The 26,661-nt window shown below is 33.1% G+C and overlaps 1 protein-coding gene across 1 annotated transcript; it reads left to right on the top strand.

Moving 5' to 3' along the window:
- The first annotated feature begins 311 nt into the window (after positions 1-311).
- Positions 312-25,173, top strand: Gapvd1 (GTPase activating protein and VPS9 domains 1). Its single transcript, XM_072524108.1, has 21 exons — positions 312-502; positions 588-883; positions 1,261-1,496; positions 4,542-4,709; positions 4,770-4,971; positions 5,031-5,366; positions 6,267-6,456; positions 6,509-6,753; positions 6,811-6,970; positions 7,026-7,217; positions 10,113-10,314; positions 10,376-10,640; positions 10,724-10,937; positions 11,019-11,267; positions 16,346-16,585; positions 18,333-18,538; positions 18,669-18,922; positions 20,759-20,970; positions 22,977-23,091; positions 23,322-23,592; positions 24,900-25,173. Exons 2-21 carry the CDS (start codon positions 605-607, stop codon positions 25,038-25,040), a joined length of 4,377 nt encoding a protein of 1,458 aa, XP_072380209.1. The 5' UTR covers positions 312-502; positions 588-604; the 3' UTR covers positions 25,041-25,173.
- Positions 25,174-26,661: the final 1,488 nt, after the last annotated feature.

Raw genomic sequence — 26,661 nt, 5'->3', positions numbered from 1 at the left:
ATTAAAAATAGGACACAGAAAGTAAAGAAAATTTTTAGGACCGATAAACAATCCAGATTTTTTAAGATCAACTTTCGGAAAACAAATTTTGCCGTACCATACGTGGCCTAATTACATTCATAGAAAGCCAATAGATACAAACGGATTTAAAGAATTATATAAATATAAAGTAGAAAAATATGAAGTATCTAATATAAAAAATAAAAAATATACATAAAAAAGATATTTTTTATGAGAATTAAAAATTTTTCAATTTATTTTTTTGACATTTGTCATTTCTGTCGTCTGTCATCCTTGATCGGTCAATTGGTTAAATGTCAAAATTTGTCTAAATCGACATCCTGCTGCCTGATTTGGGATAATCAAATAACAGTTTTTGTAATGTTAATTTATTAATGATCGTTATAGTGATACAAAGTAGAAAGCAATAAGTATTAGCCAAGCAACATACGTAATAAGGTAGTCAAAACATAGGAATTACGAATAGTGTCAATAAAATAAGGTGAGTGTGATCTTTATTTACACTTTTCGCCATGAAGCCTTTCACTGCATCCAACTGCAATAATTTTTCAATTTATTGTATATAGGTCGAAATAAAATTAAAATGAAAAACGAAACAGTAGAAGATGAAGATGTCGATGTATATCAACTCATTCTAAAATTAAGACATGAAACACTACTTGTTAGGACTGAGAAACGCAAAATTGAAGATTTAAATAGGATACTTAGTGAGAAAACACATGAAATCATAAGGGACTCATGGATTACAACGAAGCAGCGCTTACTTTTGTACCAAAGGGAAAGCACAATTCATAATTACCAAAAAGTTGATCATTTGCTTAAATCTGAATTCATTGATGCTAAACAAAGGATAGGATTTCAAGTAAGTACTCCCCCAGATAAAAGTTTTACATCGTAATGTAAGTCCTTAAATATATCTTTTATTTCTCTTTTTAATGTTATATTATTATGTTATGTTTTCTGCATTTCTAGATTGTAGAATTATTTTTCAGATACTCTATATCTCTCATGTACCCCCCCTATTTTTCGTTTCTGTTGATTTTTTGTAGCTTACAAACATAATAACATATTCTTTTCAGTTCCATATGTGTTCTTTCTAATAATATCTTACTGTCAATTCAATTGTTTCTCATTTAATACTAAAATAAGTAATTATTGTTGAGTTATTATGTCCTCATTCTTGAGTATTTTTACCTTTCTTTTTGTTTATTTTAGTATAAATTATAACTTTATTTTTAGACCACCATAAAATTAGGAAATCTATTGCAAGTTTTAAGATCTCAACCTGTTCAGTTAGCTAAATGGTTAATAGCAGGAGAACAGTTAGATGAAGCACAGACATATTCATTTTTTCTAGAGAATATTATAGTAGGTTTGTATGGCTGTCTCTTGTTTTCTGAAGACATAAAGTACATGTTGTGTTTGCTTTATGAGGTTGCCAAACTACAGTTATTGAACTGTGAGGATCCCCGAAGGTAAATAGATTTAAAAATACTGTTTTTCTATTTGAAATTTTCATTTTTAGTTTATTATAATAAAAACAAACAATAGTAGTGACAAAATAGATAGAAATAATCACTTAACTGTTGTTAATGAATTGATTAAATGAATGTTAATTAGCTTTGGCATTTTTTATCTTATTTAATGGGATGATTTTAAAATAACTGTTAAATTTTCAATATGAAAGATGATATGTGGTATTTGTTTACTCATTCATTGTATGACCTTCCTGGTGTTGATAAACCAGGTCTGTTTTTAATTAAACAAAAGTTTATGGGAAATTCTATTATGATACATACATGCATATAAAAGTTTATTACTTAATAGTATACATTTTTTAGCATTGTCATTAAACATGGTATGTTAATTGAATCAAATAAATAAGGAAATAAGGTAGAAATATTTCAATTATATTGGACTTTTAAATAAAATTGTTTTATTATCTAGAACAAATACAATTGATATAAATTAAAAGTAATAAGATATATAAGAGGAAGAAAACTTTTTTTTCCTTCAGTAAGTACAAAAAAGAAAATGCATCAGAATATTAAAAACAAAAGTTCAATAAGTTTCTTTTTTACACCAAGAGGAACCTATGTATTCAATCTAAATCCTCTAGAACAACAGAAAGAAAAAGCATAAACATATGGGAAGTAAAAGATATGTTGAATACACTTTTAGATTGATTCCAGAAGAAAATTGTTAAACACAAATTAAATAAGGTTCTTCCCTATACCAAGAGGAAAGAATGTTGAGTGTTTTCTGAAGATCCAACAGCACTTATACATGGATGTAGACTACATTAATGTTACGAAAGAATGTAAGAGAACAAAAAAAAATCGTTAACAAAATAGAAAGAGGAGAAATGGTTTTAATTGACAAACTGTTGGAATATATCACAGACAGGAAAGTTGACTCAGAGGAAGAAAAAGTAAGTTGGGTCAAGACTCACGAAATCAAAGTTTTAAGGTGTGAATCTTTCTTTCCACAATGAAACCAGACACAACAGAAGAAAACATACAGATAGTAGATACAGAAAAAAAGGTTGACTGCAGAAATTGTTCAATAATAGGGAGTTGGATCAGCAGTCATGGCTAACAGATAAACCATTATCCAAAGGAAAAATTAAAGATCACAAAGAAATATTAAAGCTAGTTCCACAAGATCTAAAACCATTTTATAATTTCTTAAAAACAGCTGAACATGGTGATTTTATTGATGATGTTAATGGTTTTGGAGTAGATATTGTGGGCTTGATGAACAGGATTAAAATTATTAACACTTTTAAATAATATTAAAATCTTTCATTATCTATTATCAAACATTTTGTCCTATATTTTGTATTATTAAAACATGTTTTATAATTGGTATGTGGGTCCTTAAAAAAAACTTACTTTCTTGTATAACCTAAAAAGCAAAAAGGATTTATCCAACATTTTATTTTTGTTACACCAATTTTTTTTAAAATTGTGTTGAAAAAGTAATCCAACACATTCAAATTTTACTGATTTAATGGTATAGAACAAGTGATTTTTACACAATGTGTGTTGTTTTTTCTACTACCAATTCTTTTTATTTGGTGTCTCACCTCTGTAATTGAAAGATTTCCATATTTTCACCATAGTTTGTTTCCTTTTTCAATTAGTACTGAGCCTTTTGGAAAAGTTTCCCAGTATTCCTGTCATTAACCTTCTTTGATAAATGCTTTGGTTGTATATTTTTATTATTTTCTGTTTATATCCTTATAAATTCTTCATTTTGTTACCTTTATTTTCAATAAATAATTGAAGTGTCCATTTTTTTTGTCATTTTCTCGATATTCTTCTTTATGGTTTTAATAATGAAAAGAGTGACAAGAAAATGTGGAGGAAGAATGTTCAGAAATACAGTGGGTGATCTAATTATTAGAACCACCCCGTAAAATTTAGCTTTTTGTGTAATAATGGTATGTACTTAAATTCTAAAACATATTTTTGCATTTATTGTTATTTTACTGTGATTGGGCATCTTAAGACTACCTGGTTCCTTACAGTTTTGTGCATTTCTATTAAGCGCTCGATCAGCTGATGCTTTTTGTTTATAATCACATTAGATATTTCTTTTTCCATCAGCTTCCAAATATTTTCTAGTGGATTCAAGTCTGGCGAAATATCAGGCCAGTCTAGCCCCTTTATCTGGTTGTCAGTGAGGAATTTTGTAGTTTTTGCCTTGAAGCTTGAAATAAATCTTTTATTCAAGAACCACTTCTGGATCTGGGGAAGCATTTTAGTTGTACTATTCTCCTTTGCACAAGTAATGGTCCTGTCACATTCTTTCTTCAACAATGTAGAGTCTACCAGTTTCTTGACTGCTTATGATGGACTACACCATGACACTCAGGGGATGTTTTAAAAATTCAGCTCTATCCATGAGGATCTGCACGGTAGATTCCTCAGAAAACAAACCATTAATATTATTATTTTAGAATCCTGGTCAAAATGATCAATTGTAAACTATATAAAAGAAAAACTATGTTAAGTAATTATTTACCTATTTCCAATCATCCATGGTCCAATATTTGTGATATTTAACACAATAAATGCCTTTTTTTCTTCATGACTGGTGCAAGCAGTGGTTTTTCGTTATAATCCTGCAAGGTTGTTTCTCTTGTCCAGTGGTGAAATATTTTTTCAACCACAATTTTGTTTGCGTTGTGGGATCAAATCCAAATTTTCAATCAATTGGAATTTTTGCATTGAAGTGTGGGAATGGATGAAACAAGAATCCATTGCTTCACTCCGAAGTCAAATCAGCAGTCAACTGAATGGACAGAGATGCTAATATTAAAAGTCTTTTAAAGAGATGCCAATATTAGCTGGCAAGACCATGGCTTCTGTACTGATGGTTCATCGTGTTCCTTAAGAATCAATAGTTGATATTATACATATGGCGTTATTGATTCATTTGAAGGATGGAATTAAAAAAAATCACAAATAAAGAAGTAAAAAGTACTGGTTCAAAAGTTTGCTCTTATCTTTCAGAATCATCAAGCAAAGAACATGCTCCTTTAAACATCTATACTTTCTGTTCCATGAAGTATTACAATCTGCAAAATTTTTCCTGAGCGCCGCTATGGAAATACCTATAGTCCAGATGATGTCATATACAGATTATTATCTAGATCTAGATCCAGAAAAGACAGTTATGAGGTAAGTTTGTGTATTTCATCCACAAAACTTGTCTAATTTTGTTTTCAAATTCAAATGTAGATTTAAGCAGGATGATAACGAAGTTACCAATATTTTTAAAGATGTAGATGAGTATAGAAGTGAAGTCGTAGCCAGATTAGTGGAATTTACCAATACTTTCATATCTTCGCTTTTAGAAAACGTTTATAGCTTTCCGAAGTCGATTTCTTGGTTAGTATCTCGAATAGCGAAGATCATTGAGAAGTCTTTTAGTGCCAAACAGGTAATTAATACAAATAATTCATTTAAAAACAATTCAAGCTTAATATCTATTTATTTTAGGCGAATGCCATAATAACAGAACTTATTTTCAACCTTTATATATGCCCAGTAATAGTAGACCCCGAGCAGTACGGCATATGTAACTCCCAAGTAACTGAAATCACTAGACACAACCTCATTCAGGTGTGTCAGATCCTCCAATCTCTAGCTTTACGCAAATATGAACCTATCGATTCCAGATACTCGGATGTATTCGATTTGTTGGACAAAAACCGCGTATGTAATTTCATTGAGCTGTTGTTTTTCGATATGGATTGCGAAGATCCGCCCATAGATACGTCTCCGAGTCTTTCGAGAGATATAATGTTGTTTACTGAAGCCGAGCTCAACAATATGGTAAGTAAAATCCTCTTGTACTCTATAATCATCAATTTGTCACTATAATATGCAATATATCAAGATTATTGCATTTTGTCATTAATAAAATGCATAAATTAGGAGTACCCTGTAATTGCTAATATAATATTTGTTAAAATATAACATCAACCACCAGACAAGGACGCTATTTTTAAGTTTCTCTTTATATAAGTATTTAATATATATATATATATATATATATATATATATATATATATATATATATAATATAATATATATAATACAGTTTTGGCCAGTGATTTTGTTTTTGTTGTCCAAGTGATGGAGTCGAAGAAAGCTGGGCAAAAATTAAGCCTAATATCTTAGCCTCAGCCAAGGAAGTTTTTGGTGAAAGAAATATAAATAAAAATAAATTGTTCCCAAGGCGAAGAACTCTATAGTTTTGTACATATGTGAAGGAAAAATGTAAAGAAAAGAAAAAAGCTTAGGTGAAATACATGACAACCAAAAGACAAGAGGCATACCATAATTACAAGGCAATTAGAGACGAAACACATGCATTTGTAAAGAAAAATAAAAAATGATCACTGGGAACGCTTTTTGAAACAATGCAAAATTCAAAATATTAACAGGTGGATAAAAACATGTAAATCGAATGGGACCAGATAGATTAGCGAACATCTGTAAAAACAACAAGCCGTATAGCAGAAGACCCGTTGGAAGGCCGCCAAAAAGGTGGAAAGATAATGTACAGTCAACAACGACTGAAGCAGAATAAGAGACAGACAAACAGGAGTAATCCTAGTCGCACGAAGAAGAAGAAGAAGCCATTAATTGTGAGGACATATTAAAATTCTTGTTAAAGAGTAAAATTTTTTTGGGATTTCTTCCGTTTTCCTTATGATTTTTTGGTTTTAGATCACGATTTTGCAAAAAATCCAGCTTAAGCAAAAGTCCAATGACAATTTCATCAAAGATTTATCTATAGAGGAACAATTGTCATCGCTTAGCATATCTGCCGATAATTCACCAAAATCGAACCGAGCAATGAATGAAGAAAACGTTTCAAAACTGACAAACTTCTTTACATTAGGCAACAACAATTCAGGTAAGATTACAGTGCATATTTTATTTCAGTTGTTTACTTTGGAGTATTTTAGGTTCAAAAAATCAGGCTTCTTCGTTGGTTACGGATTCTCCTAGGAACCATAGCAATCATAGTACTACTGTACTCGTTTTCCCCATAGATCAGGCTCAAATAGAACCCATCGGTCTCATATCTGAAGAGAAAATCATAGAAGCCAGTCTCCCTTTGAAGAATGGCGATGTTTTTGATGGGACTCTTCAGAAAGACGATGCTGCTGTGATGCCAGAAACTCCACCCACAAATGGAGATTTAAAACAAGTAAGTATTCTATATATTTATAGTGGTCTTATAATTTTACATTGATCTGTTTTCTAGTCATTTACATTTCACGATGAGGGATCCATCGGGAATACTTCAGATAATTTAGAAGCTATATCGGAAGCAGCTAGCAACCATTCTGTTGACAGCAGCATTGAACTGGAGAATGAAGATCAAAACGACAATCTGTCAGACATGGTGTCCGCCAACGTATCTGGTAGGTTTCTCTATCTAAAATATACTATTTTTCCTTATGAATATTTTTCTTGCAGGCCGAGGCACACCGAACATATCAGGTCGCGATACCCCCAGCTCACAAGTGTGCGAGAACGATGAACGGGCCTTAGCGGAACCTCGACCGGTCGATGTAGCCCAAACGCAACCTAACCTCAATCTCAATAGGCAAATCCGTTCCGAAATCGATGATAAATTTTGCAAATTCGAGATCAAAAAACTTCTTGAAGGTGAGTATTACTTGCAATAGAAGTTATTGGTGTGTATGAACTTTAGTTTCGGTAATGAGTTAGAAGTTAAATAAAGTTACGTGAGTATGAAATTTATAAATATAAAAATATATGAATGATAGGGAAATATGTCTTCTACTCACAATCCGTAATAGGTTTTATTAAGGAATGGGTTACCGTTTTCGTGGTTTGCAAACTTTTACAGCATATAAGCATTTTACTGTAATGCAAAGAATACCCACTGGGGCTCTAGGCTAACTACAACTAAAAGAAAAGAACTATTGTCAGCTGTTAAAGAACAAAAGGGTGAAGTAATATCTACTGGTAGACCAACATACTGGCCTACCGATAATAACAAAATTCCAGATCTGATAGATTTCTTTATTTACAAAAATATCTCAGCTATCTGGATATCAATGACGGCTGGAACATGAACCCTGAACAATCACTCACCGATAATTTTTTTAACTATGAGTGATACAGTGATTAAAAAAGAGTTCAATCCAATATTGACTAATAAAAAACTGACTGGGAGAGCTTCAAAATAAACCTTGAACACAAAATTAATCTTGCTGTGCCATTGGGTAACACGAAGCAACTTGATGACGAATTAAAAGTTTTTATAAAAATATCCAACAGGTAGCTTGGGAAAATACTCCCACAATAACTTCTAGAACAAAAGGGAACAACTATCCAAAAGCAATCAGAGAACTTATAGTAGAAAAAAGGAAGTTAAGGAACAAATGGCAGCAATGAAGAGCTCCACGAGACAAAACTAGTCTAAATAATGCTACAGAAAAGCTAAAAGGGGAGATACAGAATATAAAAAATTTAACAATTGGTTCCTTTTTAACTAAATTAACAGGTGACAAGAACACAGATTATACGTTATGGAAGGCAACAAAAAGAATGAAGAGACCAATTATTCATTTCCTCCTATCAAGTTGGAAAATGGCAACTGGGCTAGAATTAACAAACAGAAAGCAGAACTATTTGCAGATCATTTAGAAAGCACGTTCAAACTGAACGACAATGATGGTGAAAAACTGAGATGGGAAGAACCATTCCAAACAGAAGAAAGAATAACTTTAACATCATTTAGAGAAGTATCAACAGAAATAAAAGAGAATATAAATCCTAAGAAAGCTCCAGGATATGATCTTATAACAGGAGAACTATTAAAAAATCTGTCAAGAAAAGCCATAGTTAAGCTGACACACCTAATAAATGCTGCTTTTAGCTTGAAATATGTTCCCAGACTCTGGAAAGTAGCCGAAGTCATTATGATCGCCTAACCAGGTAATCCTCCTAATGAAGTGACATCCTATCGACCAATATCACTCCTAACGGTGGTGTCAAAACTATTTGAAAAACTTCTATTGAAAAGATTAAAACCAATAATAGAAAGAAAAAATCTTAAACCAAATCATCAATTTGGTTTCAGAAATAAACATTCCACTATAGATCAAGTTCACAGAATAACGAATATAAAAGAAAAAACATTAGAAGAAAAGAAAGTCTGCTCTACAATAAACTATAAACTAAGAACGTTCATGCCTAAACAGTATTCAGAAATCTTAGAATCATACATTGCAAATAGATATTTCAGAGTAAAACAAGAAGTGTACACCGATTTAAGGGAGATCAAAGCTAGTGTGCCGCAAGGGAGTGTATTAGGTCTGGTCCTGTACCTATTGTATACGTGTGACATTCAAGAGCTAGAACAAAACACTATGCCACCTTCACGGATGGTACAGCCATGCTAGCGATAGGAGACACTAGTGAAGAAGCGACTGATCAGTTGCAACTATCAGTAAATACTATACATACCTGGACCAGAATGACCTGGACCTGGTTAGAATAAATGATACCCAAATTCCTTATGCAACATCAGCATAATACCTGGGCATCACCTTAGATGCGAGGCTGCGCTGGAAAGTACATGTCAAAAAGAAAAGAGGGGAGTTTGATATTAGATATAAGAAATTGTATTGGCTCATTGGAAAAAATTTAACATTATCCATTGATAATAAATTATCCATTTACAAGCAAGTACTGAGGCCAATATGGGTATATGGGTGCCAACTCTGGAGCTGTACCAAAGCTGGTAATCTACATATTATCCAGAGATTTCAAAACAAAGTACTGAGAAACATTGTTGATGCTCGTTGGTATATCTGTGACAGCAACTTCCACCAGGACCTGGGTATGGAAACTGTGACTGAAGTAATCAAGAGAACAGCAGCAAGTCACGAGCAGAGGCTGCCTAGTCATGTAAATGTCGAGGCAATCCAGCTTCTTGACAGCACGGAACTAAAAAGAAGACTCATTAGGACAAAACCATTTGAGTTAGCGTAAATGTTTAACAGTTTATTGTAAAAAACTGAGTATAGTGCTGTAATATTATTGCATGTTGTAGTGCAGTTAGGTCAGAAAATAACTGATAAGTGGTCATTTGTGACCAGATAGCAGTATACAAACACCGTAAAGGTGTTATACAAACAAAAATAAAAGCATTTTTACATGTGCTGTAAAAGTTTGTAAACGGCGAAAGCGGTAGCTCATTCTCTTTTCAGCTTTAATAAAACCTATTACGTATTGTGAGTAGAAGACTTATTTCCCTCTCATTCATGAATATTGCTCACACCAGCAACCCTTTCATCATTCATAAAAATATATATTTCTAATGGTGGCACCACAGTTCGCTGGTTTGTTATTTACTATGTGACTTCGTTGTATTCGCCCAAATATTTGTTATTCGTCAGCGAAACCTCGTAAATATCGTTGTATTTTTACGCACATCAAAAAATATCAAAAATATTGTTTCAGTGCAACTGTAATTACGAAGAAGACGATGCATTCTTCATCTGTCATTAATTTGTTGTAAATTTTAAGGTGACGAAACGATTTCTATCATTTCGGAAACTTGGAGCACCGACGTTTTGGCTTCCGACAACGAAACATTAGATGCTGGAGAATCTAGACACCCGTTACAGTTACCCGAAGCTATCCAAGAAGTGTCCAATATTTTGGATTTGTCCGAAACGCAGAGTGAAAGCGCCTGGTCTACTGACGTAATGACATCGGATACTGAAAGGTTAGTGTTGCGTTCTTTTCGATCAACGTACTACAAACTACCAATCAATAACATTTTACAGGTTAACTGAAGTCGATAACGACGATTCCATCAGCGTCGCTCAATCCGACGACACGCGATCGGAAACTGACGATACCGCTTGTGGCAGCCGACGCCTTTCTACGTGTTCGAACTCTTTCGTTCCGATCACAACCAATCAGAATTACGTCTCTAGCGTTACCGTCCAGAATATGAGCTTCTTACCACCCGCTAACGGTCCAACTGCTGTCGTGAGCGCTAAAAACAAATACGTGGTAACTTCTGCGTCGTCTACTTCGAATTTTCAAGTAAGTAAATTTATGTGCATCTTGATAAGACTGTATAAAATATTTTCGTCGTCAGTTCATGTGAAATTTTTGTTTTTGTGTAGGAGTTCAGTAAGGTAGAGATTAAAAATGACATAGTTAACGGAAAAATGTATCAGGAACAGACAGATAATAACGCCAACAGAGTATTTAAAGCTTTAACTTTAGAACAATCTGAATCGTTGGCGGAAAGTAATGAGGTGAAGACCACTATTTACAAAGCTACAGTTGCCAAGAATGGACTAATTGTTAAGGATTCCTACTTAAACAACTTGGCTGGTAAGTTTGTATTTTTATGCTCTCTATTTTCTGTTTATTTTAATTTAACTGATAACTCTAAGCGATTCCGTTCTTATATAGGTCCCAGTGGTATGGTAGAACCCGAAAAGAACCACCACAATCGTCCCAACGAAATCCTCTTGAGCAACTGCAGCCTGAACTCCAGCTCTAGCGGCTCCAGCAGTCACAGCTTAGAGAACAAGAACGCCTCCGAGCAATGGGAAAACAAGCAGTGGTTGAACAGCTCGGGCAGCAGCTTGAACGTTACTCTGACACCTTCTGAAAGTACCAGCGAGTTGTCTGTGATGAGTATCGGCAAGAAAGGCGTTGGTAAGTTTGACAAATATTTAGTTAGATTATTTAGACTCAATACGGAAAGCAAAATCGTTTAATGGGGACTTTTAATAGAAAAAAAGACAATTTTTAAACTCCATGTGGGGACTGTGACAAATCGTACATCGGACAGACCAATCGAAGACTCTGTTAGACGAGAAGAACATCGAAATGCGATCGAAAGGAGGAAAAAATCGTCGTCTCTTGCAAAAATGTCTCAAATACAGGACATACAATAAACCTGAATCAAAAGACGATGCTAGCCAACATTGAGATTGTACCCTCTTGATGATTGATTGGAGGTTACACAAAGAACGGTACTAGGCTCGGGCTTCAGTCTGGTAGAGGTATCTTGGTCGGGGTTCTTGTTACAGCTCAAATATCACGGATCAATTAAAGAAGTACTTACGACACAAAGACAAGAAGTTAGAAGAGAAGATAAGAGATAAGAGAAGAAAAGTTATTTGGGCACCACCCTATTTTTAGAGGAACAGGGAAACCTTAAGGCACATAGAAAAGGATGACGAGAAAGGTAAGGTACAGCTAGAGAACTCACGCGAGAATAAAGTAAACCGTGAAAGAAAAAAGTATCGGAATTATGCGGTACACTCCTAATATTTCGACACATATACTTAAAATATACGATCAAACAAATAAATATAATAATATAATTCAATAAAAAATGCCTGGAAGAGAAACACAAAAATATAAATTCAAATTGTATAAAAAAATATAAAAGAAATAAAAAGCGAATAGTTCTTTAACAAAATTATATTTAGGTATATTTGTTAAAGTAAATGTACCATATTAAATTTTATTAAACAGTTAAATGGCATGATTATTGCGTAACTGATTATTAATTACAAACAAAAAATATCTCAAAAAAATAGTTATAAATAATTTAGTATCCTCAAGAATTAGAAAAAAAAAGGCAAGGAACATTATAATTATATCTACATATATAAAATAAATGGTACGTTATTCATACGTATATATTATCCTGTATTTTTACTATATTACTCAGTCAAACCAAACCTCCATAAATAAGAAGGTACACTAAACTGGAGTCATAAATCAACTTCTATAGATTTCGTTATCACGGTTTAGTCAATAAAACTTATACTCACAAAACAGGTGTATTCAAATAATGGTATGACGCCCTCAATAAGGCACTTGACTTCGGTCCAAACAACAGGTAGTTGGGACGACACGACCACAATCAATTGCAGTCTTCCTAACGTAATCCCTTAGATTGTCTGTTAGGCCGACGAAAAGAGGCAGCTACCGGGGTACTACAGGTGGTTGAGATAACATAAAGATGACTGATGATCAGGTGAACTAACGTTGCGGTGAATGCTTGAAAATTGTACACGTATGGACGGTGTATAATAGGAATCGGTATACAATCTGAATTGGTGTACAATCTGAATTGGTGTACAATCTGAATTGGTGTACAATCTGAATTGGTGTAAAATCCGAATTGGTGTAAAATAGGAACGGCAAACAGAAGTGACTTCAATTGGAAGACGTCTGTTTGACAAAAGAGAAAATAATCAATATAAGACACACTGTGTAAAGATAAATAAGGGTGAATTGAAAATCCACTTACCGCCGATTGTCGAAGATAAGACCGCTTGCCACAGGAACCAACTTGGAAATGAACATCGGATTGTGAATTTAGAAGGGCTTAGACAAGCGAAGGTTGCAAATAGGGAGGGGATATTGGCTGAAGGGTGCCACACGAAATTGACATTAAATACCCGGGCTACTGGGGTTCATTTTCATAACTTTTACCAATAGAAAGTAACTTTCTACGAAAGACAACTCTTCTGTTTTTCTGAGAAGGTAGCTCGGAGATTTCACAATAGGTCCTTTTTCCTTTGTTATTAGGAAAGATTTTTATGTACCAAAACAAGATAAAAAGAAGAAGAAACATTTGGCGAAGTTATTTCTTTGTTAAAAAAGGCGTAACGAAACGCTCGGTAGTGTCGATTATTTGAGGAAGGTATGCAGGCATGGGCGGCGTGAAAATAATTTATTAAAGGGAATAATTTAAAGAAATTATGAACATGCTTCAAGATAAAAAGAAAACGTGAGATCAGAGAATAAATAGAAATAGAAAAAATATCGTAACAATCAAAGGCTTCCAACAACATGGTAAAATTGAATAAAAGGATAAAAATGAATTAAACAAGATCGACGAGTATCAGCCCGCCTATCTATGTATACTCGCACAGGGGCAATTACAAGAAGCGTTCGAGAGAAGCGCGCCAAGATCGACTGTATAAGTAACTACTTCGACCGAGAGAGTCACTTTAATTCAAGCACTAGCGAGAAGCGTGACTTGACAACGGTAAGTGCGACTTTACCGATTATGATTTGCAAATTTGGACCTTTTCTATGTTTAATTGATTTAATATGCCTTAGGCTTGATTTTGCAAAAACAAATCAATTTATTTTATTTAAAATTTTATCTCACGGTTCCTTTTATCGTTAATTAAGTGGCTTCAAAGTGTTCTTTAAGCAGCTGCCTTTGAGGAAAGGATGGACAATAGGAAAATAAATTAAACCAAATAATTTTGTGATACTAAACTATTAAATAATTTATTAAAAAAAATATTTAATATTTATTAAAAATATTAAAGTCAGACAATTTTACAATTAATCAATATCATACATCATATGCGCTAATCTGTATAATTAAAATTACAAATTCATTAAAATTCCTATACAAATTATCAATAATTGTTTGGATTTGTATTCAAATAAAAGATTTCTGTTTTCTTTTTTAAATTAAATCAAGGCAAAGAATTTTCTTTCAAGAAATAATACTTCTTTTAATTTTTTTATATCTGAATTAAAAGATTATATTTATTGTGAAATGAAATCACTGAATAAAATATTTAAAAAAACCAAATTAATTATGATCTAGTTATGATCGTGGTTGAAAGTCTTTATTAATTATATGGCAAACTAACCTTTGATTTCCAAGAATTCTCTACTGGCTCCTTTTCTTTCGACTGCGATCTGCCCACCTTTTGCTCGTACTCTCAGTTGCTCTACACATGCCAGCTATCTCCTCTGCTTGTCAACGTGTCTCGCACATACTATCGCCGCAACAGTCTCTTCAAAAGCTCCTGGACCAAACTCCTATCTCACAGGAACCCAATTTCTTTCTAGTGAAAGGATTTTCACTTAATCGACTAATACCAAATATACATACACCTGTTTGTTTATTATAGGATGTACTTTCGTTGTCCAGTGCTACCAATCCTTGGGACTCGTTCCACAGATGCAAAACAGCTTTCACAATTATTATTTGACAAGAACTCTGCAAACTTTCACTGCAGGATATGGAACAAAACGTGCTTCCTCCGACGTTTAAATCACAGTAATCTCTCTTACCCGAGCAAAACATGACGTCCTTCACTTCAATCCCTACTTCTCCTTTTCACCAATCAGACACACACATCCTACATACCACGCCATCCCTTTCGACCAATCAAATTCTGTGGCTTGTCAAACACAAGCTCAATTATATCATATAACCTTGGTATTTCCAAATTTTACATAAATAAGATCTTTTCTTTGTTTCCAAGTTTCTAGAGACAATACAGCTAATACTACTTTGTATATATATATATATATATATATATATATATATATATATAATTCTCAGGTTAACAATGAGAGAATGGGTATGTGTGTGTAAAAGTTACATCTTCTAGCAAAAGCTTGCTATCGCTTTGATGTATTAAGGCCAGTATATGGCGTAAGAGTACAATTCGTCAATCTCTCGTATTTGAATTGGTAATCAACACAGTGTTGACATAATTTCCGCCTCCCATGATCTCATCAGACACTGGGGCTGAATACAACATCGAACACGGAAGGCTAATGAATGTCTACTAATTGTTTCTCACTCAAGTGGTTAGCGTACAAAGATGCCATCTATATTGATGGCCACTTTTTCCTTTCCAAGCCAGGTAGCTATTCAGGTTTTGGCGGTTCGAGATATTCTGTCGGTACGCTGATTGGTCAGTGACTGAAAGCGTCCGACGACAAGTCTTTACCAAACCACAGAAATCCATTCCTTGAAGAGACAACAGTATAAAGCAATGATTTCTCGCATATCCTACCTCATATCTTTTTTTTTTTCATCCTATTTTGGAGAGAAACAACTCAGACGAAAACCATATGTTTCGTTCATCTGCTATATCACAGCAAAGTAAGCATTTGGTATTTCTACAAAAATGTGTATAACTCTCCGATGTTCCTCTTGTATTTTTTATTCTATTTGTTTCTACAGTTTTCTTCTATTATTTCTAGTTGTTGAGAATAGAATAGAGATACTTGATTTATATGGCTAACACTTTTTTCTGTCTTTACGTTACCTAATGATCTCAAAATCAAAAACACCAAAATTTTCTAATACATATTACAAAACAATGAAGATAACATTAAATACTTGATATCCTTTTTTTGAAAATGGCCATTTTGTTATGTTAATAATCTTTCAAATAATTTAATAAAAAAAACCATAAACGTTTTCATTCAAAAAGAAAAACGAAAATATTTTTTTTCTGCTTTTTATACACATTCCCGTAAAAACAGTACGCCACTGGCAATCTGGAAATTTTTCGTCGTATCCATTCAAGTCAACACTTTGAACAGCAAATTCTCCTTCCCGGGCTTTTATATAAGATGTAAACCGTAAACCAATTTACAATATTTACAATTTACAAATTCCGATAAAATACCACTTCAATTTCGTACCAAGTGCAAATTTGGCTAATAAAATCCTGGCAGCTGTTAGATTTTCTTAAAGTACACATAATAATTCTGGACATATCTAAAATAATAATAATACGTCACGGCTAAGAAGAATAATACTAAAATAGTATTTTTATGTTACTTTTACTGTTTCTAGAAGCAGCCAAGTGATTTTGTAAGCGATATCCGTGTGAATTGTAGGCGAGAATTATTAATGTAATTAGAATTTATAGAAATTACTGTGGATCTATTAATTAAAAAAACGTAACAGTATACTAAATATATAATATCGATGTTTTCAGCTGGTAGAGGTCTGAAACCGTCCGTTTCGACCGGCGCCATTCCTAAGAGCATCAGCTTCGACATGAGCGCCGATAAGGGATTGGACGACGACGGTAGATCTAAACGCGGTGGATTCTTCGGGAAATTGAGAATGGGCTTCAAAAATAGGCGAGGAAAGAGCCTGCGAAATCAAGAAGAGTTTCGCCTCGATAACGACGGCTTCGTAGGTAAAAGTGCTGTAAAATTAGGAAATAATACAGGTAAGTTAGTATTATGCGTGTTATACGTATTTTGTAATTTATTACAGCTAAAATAATGAACGAAATGAATAACTTGGCTAATGTGTCTTGATAAACAAAACAATGAATTATGTTTACATGACGTGGTTAGAATGAAATTAGCATTGCTAGAATGAATTTCCACTGTTTTGTCGCCTGAGTGTGTTAAGATAAATCATCTAAATACAATAAATGTTGTGAAAATTGTTTGGTTATTCTGTAAGGGGTACAGATAACAAGATATAGTACCAGTATTAAATATATCTATCAATCGACCCTTTTTCGTATGCTAACACAGCACAATAAAACTGCAACATGCAAAAGACGTCTCGTTCAAGATTGTAAAAGATATAAAGTTCCAAGAGATGACCAATGTTTGAGACTTTGACTCTACCTAATAATAAAAAGGTTTACTGAGATTTGTGTAAATCTACAACGTCCTTCAGAGTTTTCTCAGTTTCATTTACGTCACAAATTGTTCGTTTGTTTTTCTTAAATGCGTATTTTCTTTCTAATCTACTACTGATTGAATATAACGTGGTAGATTTTACTACAACAAGAGTAATCATGATCCTAAGATTCCCTTTACAAGATATTATATTTGTTCTTGAGGCAGATCTGACGTATCCGCAGTACGTTTGAACCACTGAAAGCAAAGATACAGGCTTGAAGTTTTTTTGGAATATCTTTAGATTAGTTGTTCCATAATTTTGTATTTTTTTCAATTTGTTTCTGATTCATGTTTAGTGTTGAATATGGTGATGATATTTGAATTACTACAATATAAAACATGAGCCTAAGGGTTTGTAACATGAAACTGTGTTTGTTTTATTGTTTTATTTTGTATTTTGTGTTCAACTTCCTTTTGTTTGGCACGTTCGTAGTACATTGGAACTACTAAAAGCAAATATACAGAAGCTTGAAGTTTTTTGATACACCGTTAGGTTTATTTTTTCTTAATTTTGTATTCTCTTTCAAATCTTTCTCTGATTTTCGTATAATCTGATATTCCAAAGGTTCCGTTGGCACATTTTACGTCTGTTTTTTGTTTAATTTTGAATTTGGTTTTAACAATTCGTTGATTGAATCATCCACGGTACATTTGAACTACTAAAGACAGAGCTATAGGCTTATTTCTTTGGACACATCTTCGGATTTGTTTTTTTTTTCTTAATTTTGAATTCTTCGAATCTACTTCTGATTTTTGTAAAATCTGATAGATTTAAATTAAGACAGCAGTAAACATGGCATTAAGATTCTGTTGGTAACATAAGAGAAAAGTTATCTTTGTAGTCGAAACAAGAATACAATTATGGAAGCCCGATTGATGTAGTCGTGTATACAGATCAGGGGAGTGTTTGGTAGTATGTAATCTTTTACACAATCATCTATTAGTAATAGATATTACTTGAACCCATGCAACAAGAATTTAGATCCAATACGAGGTGGATTTATGTCTCTCCTTCAAGATATCAAGATCAGTAGCATACTGGTATTCAAAAAGTAACTTAATTGTATAAGGAGTGTTTTACTTTTTGCTGCAATCATTATTGTGTTACATTTGTGTTCTAATACGGTAATAATTAGGTAACAATCTCAAACTGGAACTGATGCGCGAGTCCAGAAGGATCATATTTAGATGACAGCCATCGGGCCTAAATGAACTAGGCTAGATCATTAGTTAACTAAGAAATATTATATTGCTAACGTAACTTATTCTTTTTTTTAGAAGTATCGGATGATATTTTAGCCAAATATCGAACAAAACCCTTCGTCGAGAATGAGACTATTAAAGAAAACTGTGATTCGAATAAATCTCTAAAAGGAAAAAATGTGTACAGAAGCAATAGTGAAGAAGTTAATAGTTTTAATGATATTAAGAACAAATTACGTTTAGTTTTAAGCAACACTTGGGAAATTCCACATTACCTTAAGGTAAGAACATCAAAATGGTTATTTTTATCTCTTTCTAGACATTCAAGTCATATCTCACATTGTCAAATTTTTTCCATAAAAATTTGCTCTTCCAATAATATACAATCAACGAATTTCCTTTCTGTTTTAGAATAACCCCTTTAGTATTAAGAATAAAATTGAAACGATGCTACGTCTGGAACTGGGCAAAGCGAGAAGACTGAGAGAATGGTCCGAAGTGGCGAGAATATCGGAGGCAATACGGTGCATCAATCTATTAAACGACGAAAGCTGCCTTAAATTGCTGCGTTCTATGCGCTCTGATATCGTTCTTCGAGCTACTTATATCAAATATTTGATCACATCAAAGCAGGAGTTACTGTTTTGTGAAAGTTATCTAAATAGGTGAGTATTGAGATTGTAGAGTCGTAGATTTCAGATTACAAATAGTTTTTTGATAGATGTGTACACTTTCAAGCGAATTCTTACTCTTGGAAAAGAGTATAAGTCTTCTGTTTTACTAAAGACTGAATAACAGTGAACGACCCAACCAATACCCCCATTTCTATGCCATTAAAGGTAATTATAAAAAGAGATAGCACAGTGACTTGTATTTCAGACTGTCACTGGGAAGAAAACGTCCATTTCCATCATTCAAACTTACTTCAGTCGACTTCGATGAAATCCTCCAGAGTATACAATAAATCCTAGAGCTTATTTCATTAAAAATATAGTTGCTCTATCGTCATATGTGTCTGTACCGGCAGAAGAACATGATCACATCCTTGGTACATTTGAACTACTAAAAGCGGAGAAATAAATTCCCAAGTTCTTTTAGATCTGCTTATTTATAGATATTACTAGATTTATTTTGAACGTGTGGTACATGTGAACTACTAAAAGTATAAATCTGATTCTAGACGGCATAGACAACACTCCACTCAAACGAACATGCTTTCCTACAAGATAAGACTAGAGTCCCAAGAGAACAGCAATATTGGCGGTTACCTAGGGTTTCTGAATCTAGTGCACAACAACAACATGGAGTAACAACATGGAATTGAAACAAAATCTAATCTAATCTAGAATCACTAGGTCGGATCTATAAAACTGTGCACTACAACGTTTAAAATATTCTATTCTGTCCTATTTGTGACTCCACAAATAGGACATTTTGCACTTATTGGAATCTCTAATGTGAAAATCATATAATGCACACTATAAATAAATGACTTTTGAAATAAATAAATGTATAATGTGGTATATCTGAACTACTTTAACAGCAAACATGCTCTTATGGTTCTTTTAACGTTTTTGTTTGTCTTTTCTGATAAATTTTTGTGGTGTGGTACATTTGAACTACTAAAATCCAAGATATATGCTTAAAGTACTTTTCGAACGTCTTAGGTTTGGTTTTTTCTTAATTGTGTATTATATTTTCAGTCTGCTTCTGCTAGATATATATCGTGTATATTTGAATTACTACAAGAGTAAACATGCTCTTAAGGATGTTAAAGATTCTCTATAACCAGGAGAACCTTTATATTCATAAACTTATGGATTATGCGGTCATTCCTTATTTAATACTCTCGTAAATCTTATATTACATACATTGTCATAATCTTAATCATTTTTAAAAAACTATTACTTTTTTTGACAGAATAAAGTTGTTTGGTTTAATTTTAAATTTTATATTTAACATCCTTTTGTTTGATGCCTTCAAGGTACATTTGAACTACTAAAAACAAAAGTGTGAACTTGAAATTCTTTTGGAACATCTTTAGATTCATTTTTTTTAATTTTTAATTTTTTAAAACCTTTTTCTGGTCACTGTATAAAGCAGTATATTTTAACTACTACAAGGGTAATCACGACACTTAGCTTGTTTTAACATATGTTTTTTTGGTTGATTTTGAATTTTGTATTGTAATTTCATTTTGTTTGACGCATTTTTACGATGTTTGAACCACTAAGAGGAAAAATATAGGCTTGCAGTTTTTTTGGTCCCATTGTACATTTGTTTTTTTGTTTAATTTTGAAGTTTGTGTAACATTCTTTTGGTTGGGGTATTAGCGGTACATTTGAACTACTAAAACATGTTTAATTCCATTTGTTTCTTAATTTGGTATTATTGTAGTTAGGCACCGATTTTTTGTTTATGCAAATTTCTAGTCTAAAAGTCGTATAATAAATTCATACAACAGTATAAACATAATAATAAACATTTTTTGTCTCTTTTAGCCTACAGAAACAAATAACCAATGACAAATACCAGTGCGAGAGATACTTGGCAGTGATATGTGTTAAAGAGTTTTTATCAGAACAAGAATCTGCCATAGTTGAATTTTGCGAAGAGTTTAGGCAACTCAGTTTGGCTGATGAAAAGTGCGACTTGCTGCAGCGATTCTACACCAAGCTGTTTCTTATCATGAAGAGTAGTCCAGCTTGGAAAGGTAATGCAAGAACTATTTGGTAATTGCCAAATTAGCGAAATAATTCAACAATGTCATTTTTGTACTGTAATAACATTTTGTATATTTTAAGAACCTGGTTTAGACCTTAAATGTTTAAAAATCTGTGTTTTATAATTATAAAACAGCTATCTTAAACAAAACAAAATCTTTTGGCAAAAAGAACCACAAAAAAGGAATATTCAAAGTAAAAAAATATTGAAAAGGAATTTCAGTGATTACTTTCTGATATTTACCTTCTGGTGCTTGGTTTTATAATGTCTGACCCAGTTTGTTTTGTTTAATCCATCACGGGATACATTTGAACTACCAGAAGTTCAGATATGCTGTTGAGGTTTGCATGTGGGTGAGGCATTTGTTCATTATCAATTCTGTTTTCTATTTACCTCTGTTTAGCTTATGCCACGGTACATTTGAACTACTAGAAGAAGAAATGTATCCAATGTCTCTTTGACCTAACGTGTTTGCATATTTTTGACTTTTGTTTGTAAGCATCTTGCATTTAACGCATTTCGTGGTACATTTGCACTACCAGAATTTGATATAAATGTTCTTGAAGTTCATGTCACACACGTTTACATTAATTTTATAACACTCTTTTGTTTATTGTCAATTCTGTTTCTTATTTACCTCTGTGTAGCTTATGCTAGGGTACATTTGAGCTACTAGAAGGAGAAATGTATCCAGTGTCTCTTTGACATAACGTGTTTATTTAGTTTTGACTTTTGTCTGTCTTGTGTTTCGCGGTATATTTGAACTACCAGAAGTTGATATTTGCGCTTGAGGTTTATGGAGCACACATTTGCCTTAATTTTATAACGCTCATTTTTTCATTGTAAATTCTGTTTCCTGTTTACCTCTGTTTAGCTTATGCCACGGCATATTTGAGCTACTAGAAGAATAAATGCATTCAATGTCTCTGATACAACGTGGTTGCTTAATTTTGACTTTTGTTTGTAATCATCTTGTGTTTAACGAATTTCTCGGTACATTTGGACTACCAAATGTAAAAATATGAGCCTGCAGTTTCGTTGACATACCTTTATTTAGATTTTTTATATAACGCTTGGTTTTTCATTATCTATTCTACTTCCCATTTAAAATTGTTTTAATGATTCATTTAAGTTGCGTATTCAATCATCGTCTTGCATATGGTGCGTTTCAACTGCTAATAGCAAGTAAATTAGCTGGAAGTTTCTTTGACACACCGGTATCTTGCTTTTATAACGCATTTTTCTTTTTTTTCTTTTCAAAATGTTTGTTTAATTTTGAGTTATATGTACAACCACCTTGTTTGTGGTGCATTTGAACTACTTGTTGGAAGTTTATACACACCTTTATCTTGGTTTTATAACACTTTTTTCTTCTTTATCTATCCTGTTTTTCATTTACCTCCATTTGACTTATGGGATGATATATTTGAGCTACTAAAAGAAGAAATGATCCCAATGGCCGTTTAAAGCAGATTGTTGGGCTAATTTTGATTTTTTTGATCAGTGATCTTTTGTTTTATGGATCTTTTACGATTTAACTAGTAGTACCAAATATATGTATGTACTTATGATTTCTGTATAAAGTGGACTATTTTAAATATCTACCACAATATTAAACAGCTAAGGTTATTTTGCCATAAAATAATGCTTGTTTTTTTATTTGTTTTCAATTGTGTGTTGAAACTCTTTTTGATACATGAACGGTACATTTGAACTACCAAAACAAAGTTTCATGTATAAAGTGGTATATTTAAGAAAACAATGTTCTTTTGAGAATATAGTTTGTTTTTTTTGTGTCTGGTTTTCAACAGTGCCAATATCGTTCCGTTTGATACATTTTATGGTACATTTGAATTACTTGAAGCAGAAATATGTACTGCAAATTGCATACTTGTATCAATTTATATCTACAAACGAATTTATGGTTCAAACCATCCACAGACTATTAAAATAACAGGATCGTTATTTTATTTTTATTTCTAACTATATTTCTAGGTATTGTTCGTAACAGAGAAAAGACATTAAAAATTACTTTGGAAAGATTTATCATGAACAAAACTTACAAGAATTCCATTTATCCAAACGGGGATGGCGATCGCGATCGGGACCGGTAAGTTTGAACAAATTTAGCAGATCTGAGCACCTTTTCCTATTGATTCCTCGTCTTCTTAGAACCTTACCTTACACTACTCTTTGTAGTAACCAACGAATTAATTACTGAATAAATTGATAATATTCGTATCCTTATTAATATCTTCTGCAATTTTTTTTCTATTGGTCGTCAAATGAAAACATGATCTAATTTTTAAGTAAATTTTTCATATTCTCATCAATTTTTAGTGTGCTGCATAATCATATTGAAAAGTTATCCAAAATCATAAGACCAGACCATAAGGATCTCGAAATCGACAAGATGTACCTTCGTGAGTGCCCTTGGTTACCGGCTCAAGATGCTTTAAGGGCGTTAAATGTATACAAGACGCCCAGAGACAAAGTTAAATGCATTGTTCATTGCTCCAAGTGTATCATGGATCTGTTGGCGATGTCTCAGAGTGGATCGTCCACGACAGCTGATGATTTTATGCCTGTTTTAGTTTTTGTGATAATTAAGGTAAGACGATTAATTTTTTTTCCATTAGGTGCGTGAATGAATTGGGTAGATCAGCAAGATAAAGGAAAATGTTGGTCACATGTATACTCGGTGGCAATAACAGGCTTATCTCAGTAGGTGACAAATAAGCACAACAGTTGACATGATACAACAGTGTAACCTAACCGAACAAGAACACATGACACATTCTACCAAAACTATTATCAAAGTAATGAAGATCGAACGGTTCTCGGACTATGTGAAAGAATAGTTCAAATGTCACTGTTTTTCCAGGTTCAGGAATTAACATAATTTTTCACTTTTCTCGATGGTGAAGTTAGTAGGAAGATTTTTTACGATTACTCACTGTCTGTGACTGCAACGCTGTCAATAACTTAACATAAATTGCTTTGTCAATTTTCAATAATAATAATATGGTAGCTATAGAATATATTGACACTGACAACCACTGAATTCACTTCATATTATGTTTGAAGATACGTGAACAGATTTTACTTGGACGGACAATAACGCTGATGTGTGCTGATGGACTCAGCCAATTGTGAATTTTGTTTTTTTTTTGTTTAACGCCTGAGCAGTACATTTGAACTACTGTAGGCAAATATTAGTCTATAAATTTATTTAGCACATCTTTAGGTTTGGTTATTTGTCAATTTTGTATTCTTTTTCCAATTTGTTACTTGTTTATATATAACGTGGTATATTTGAACTACAATAAGAGCAACATGACTTCTTTTCACATGATATTATAGATGTTATATATTTAATTTTAAATTGTTTGAGACATTTGAACTATTAGAAGCAAACGTATGCTCTGAAAGTTTTATACTGATCCATTTATCTCTGCAAACGGAGGTATGGTCTATATTGCCATAATATAGTTTGAACAGTTTTTTTCACAGCAGAAATAGAGTGTGGACTCGGTTAATTTTGAATTTTGTATTCGATCTCCTTTTGTTTGACGCATCCGTGATATATTTGAACTAGTAGTAGTCTTGAAGTTTCTTTTGTGCATCTTTAAGTTTGTTTTTTACTCAACTTTGTATTTTCTTTCCCGTCTACTTCTGATTGATATATGACGCGGTATATTTGAACTACTTCATGAGTAAATATAATCCTAGCGTCTTTGCCTAAGATATTGTATTTTTTAATTTCGAATTTTGCGATTATACTCTTACTGTTTTAAACAATCTGTGATACATTTGAACTACTAGAAACATAAATGTGTCCACATTTCTATTCTGAGTAATTCAGATCATATTGACACTTACTACTACTATTGAATTCATTTTTATATATGTTTAAAGGTCAATCCCGAAGCTCTCCTCTCAACCATTCAATACGTGAACAGTTTTTTCCACAGCCAACTGTTCGGGGAAGAGGAGTACTGGTGGACTCAGTTCTGCGCTGCCGTTGAGTACATCAAAACCATGGATTACTCCGATTGACATAAGTTGTTATATAATAATATTTATGCAAATGTTTTACATGTACCTACCACAAAGAAATATTATTTATGATTTTTATTAACCTGTTAGGTTATAGAGCATTTATATTTTTAATAAAAATATTTATATTTTATACTGTTGTTTTTTTTCCTTTTAAAAATTAAGCTGTTAGGTCATCTTGTAGATAAATATATTCGGAATATAGACATTTCATTAAATCTGGCAACAGTGTATTACTGTCTGTATATGGGGTATATGTAGATCTGTATATGGAGTATATGTAGATCTGTATATGGGGTATATACAGATCTGTATATGGGGAAAAATGTAGAAATTGTCATATGTGGGCATTGTCTGCTTCATTTAAAGTCACCAACGTAGATAATACTCTACTTCTTAGGTGCCTGTCCGTTCCGAACGTTGGCGATCATTCTGGCTATGATTACTTTGTTGGTTGCTATACGGAATAGCTGTATTGAGGTCTTTCTATAACATGTTCTCAGGTTAGCAAGCCAGGATATTCTTCTTCGTCCTGGGGCCCTTTTTCCTTAAATTTTACCGTGCAAAATGCATTGGAGTCGCTCATACCTGCCTTGATTTCTCATTATATGTCCCAAGTACTGCAACTTACGGACCTTCAAGATGTTGACCAAATTCGCGGTTGTGTTCATCCTCCGTCATACTTCTTCATTGGTGACTTTCTATCTTCAGGATCCTTCTGTATAACCATAGCTCAAAAGCGTGAAGTTTTGATACGAGTTTCCGCCTTTAATATTCGGTACAGCAGCACTGAGTACACGTAATATTTAAGGAGTCTTATTTTTGTTTCTAGAGTGAGGTCATGGCTCTTGAACACAGAGCTCACAGTCAAGTATGCACTTTTTTGCCTTTCTGATGCGACATTTAATCTCTTGGGTATTGTCCCACGACTCATTAATTATAGTTCCCAAGTAGTTGTACTGTGAGACACATTCAATTCTCCATTGATGATTATTAGCTTGGTTTTGCTGGTGTTTATATCGAGTCCATATGTTCTACTTGTTTCCGTTATTTTGTTCATTAAGTCTTGCAGCCCTTCTATGGTATTGGAAAACACTACTGTATCATCTACATACCGCAGGTTTTTGAGCTTGACTCCATTTATTGAGATGCCTTCATCAATATCTTTTAGAGCCTCTTCAAAAATGTGCTCCGAGTACAGATTGAACATCACAGGTGAAATTATGCACTCCTGTCTCACTCCCCTTAACATTTTGACCTGATCTGTATATTCTCCATCTATTCGGAGCACCGCTGATTGATTCCAATATTAGTTAGCTATTATTTTTAGGTCTTTTCCGTCAAACCCTGTCCTCTTCAGCACTTCCATAATTTGTTCATGCCTGACTCTATCGAAAGCATTCTTGTAGTCAATCAGGCATCCAAAAAATCACAGCTGACATCTCTACATTTCTGAAACAATACATGCACGCTAGATAAAGCTTCCCTCATACCAACGGCGTTCACAAATCCAAACTGATTGGGCGCAATTTGTTCCTCGCATTTCCGGTAAATTCTTTTATGGATGACTTTTAAAAGCAGCTATAGTCTTCACAAACTTTTGTTCCTGGTTTTTTGGGCA

The sequence above is a fragment of the Diabrotica undecimpunctata genome, chromosome 2, assembly GCF_040954645.1.
Source record: "Diabrotica undecimpunctata isolate CICGRU chromosome 2, icDiaUnde3, whole genome shotgun sequence".
Taxonomy (NCBI): Eukaryota; Metazoa; Arthropoda; class Insecta; order Coleoptera; family Chrysomelidae; genus Diabrotica; species Diabrotica undecimpunctata.
Note: the sequence above shows the minus strand (reverse complement) of the source record. Positions and strands in the feature narration are given on the sequence as shown.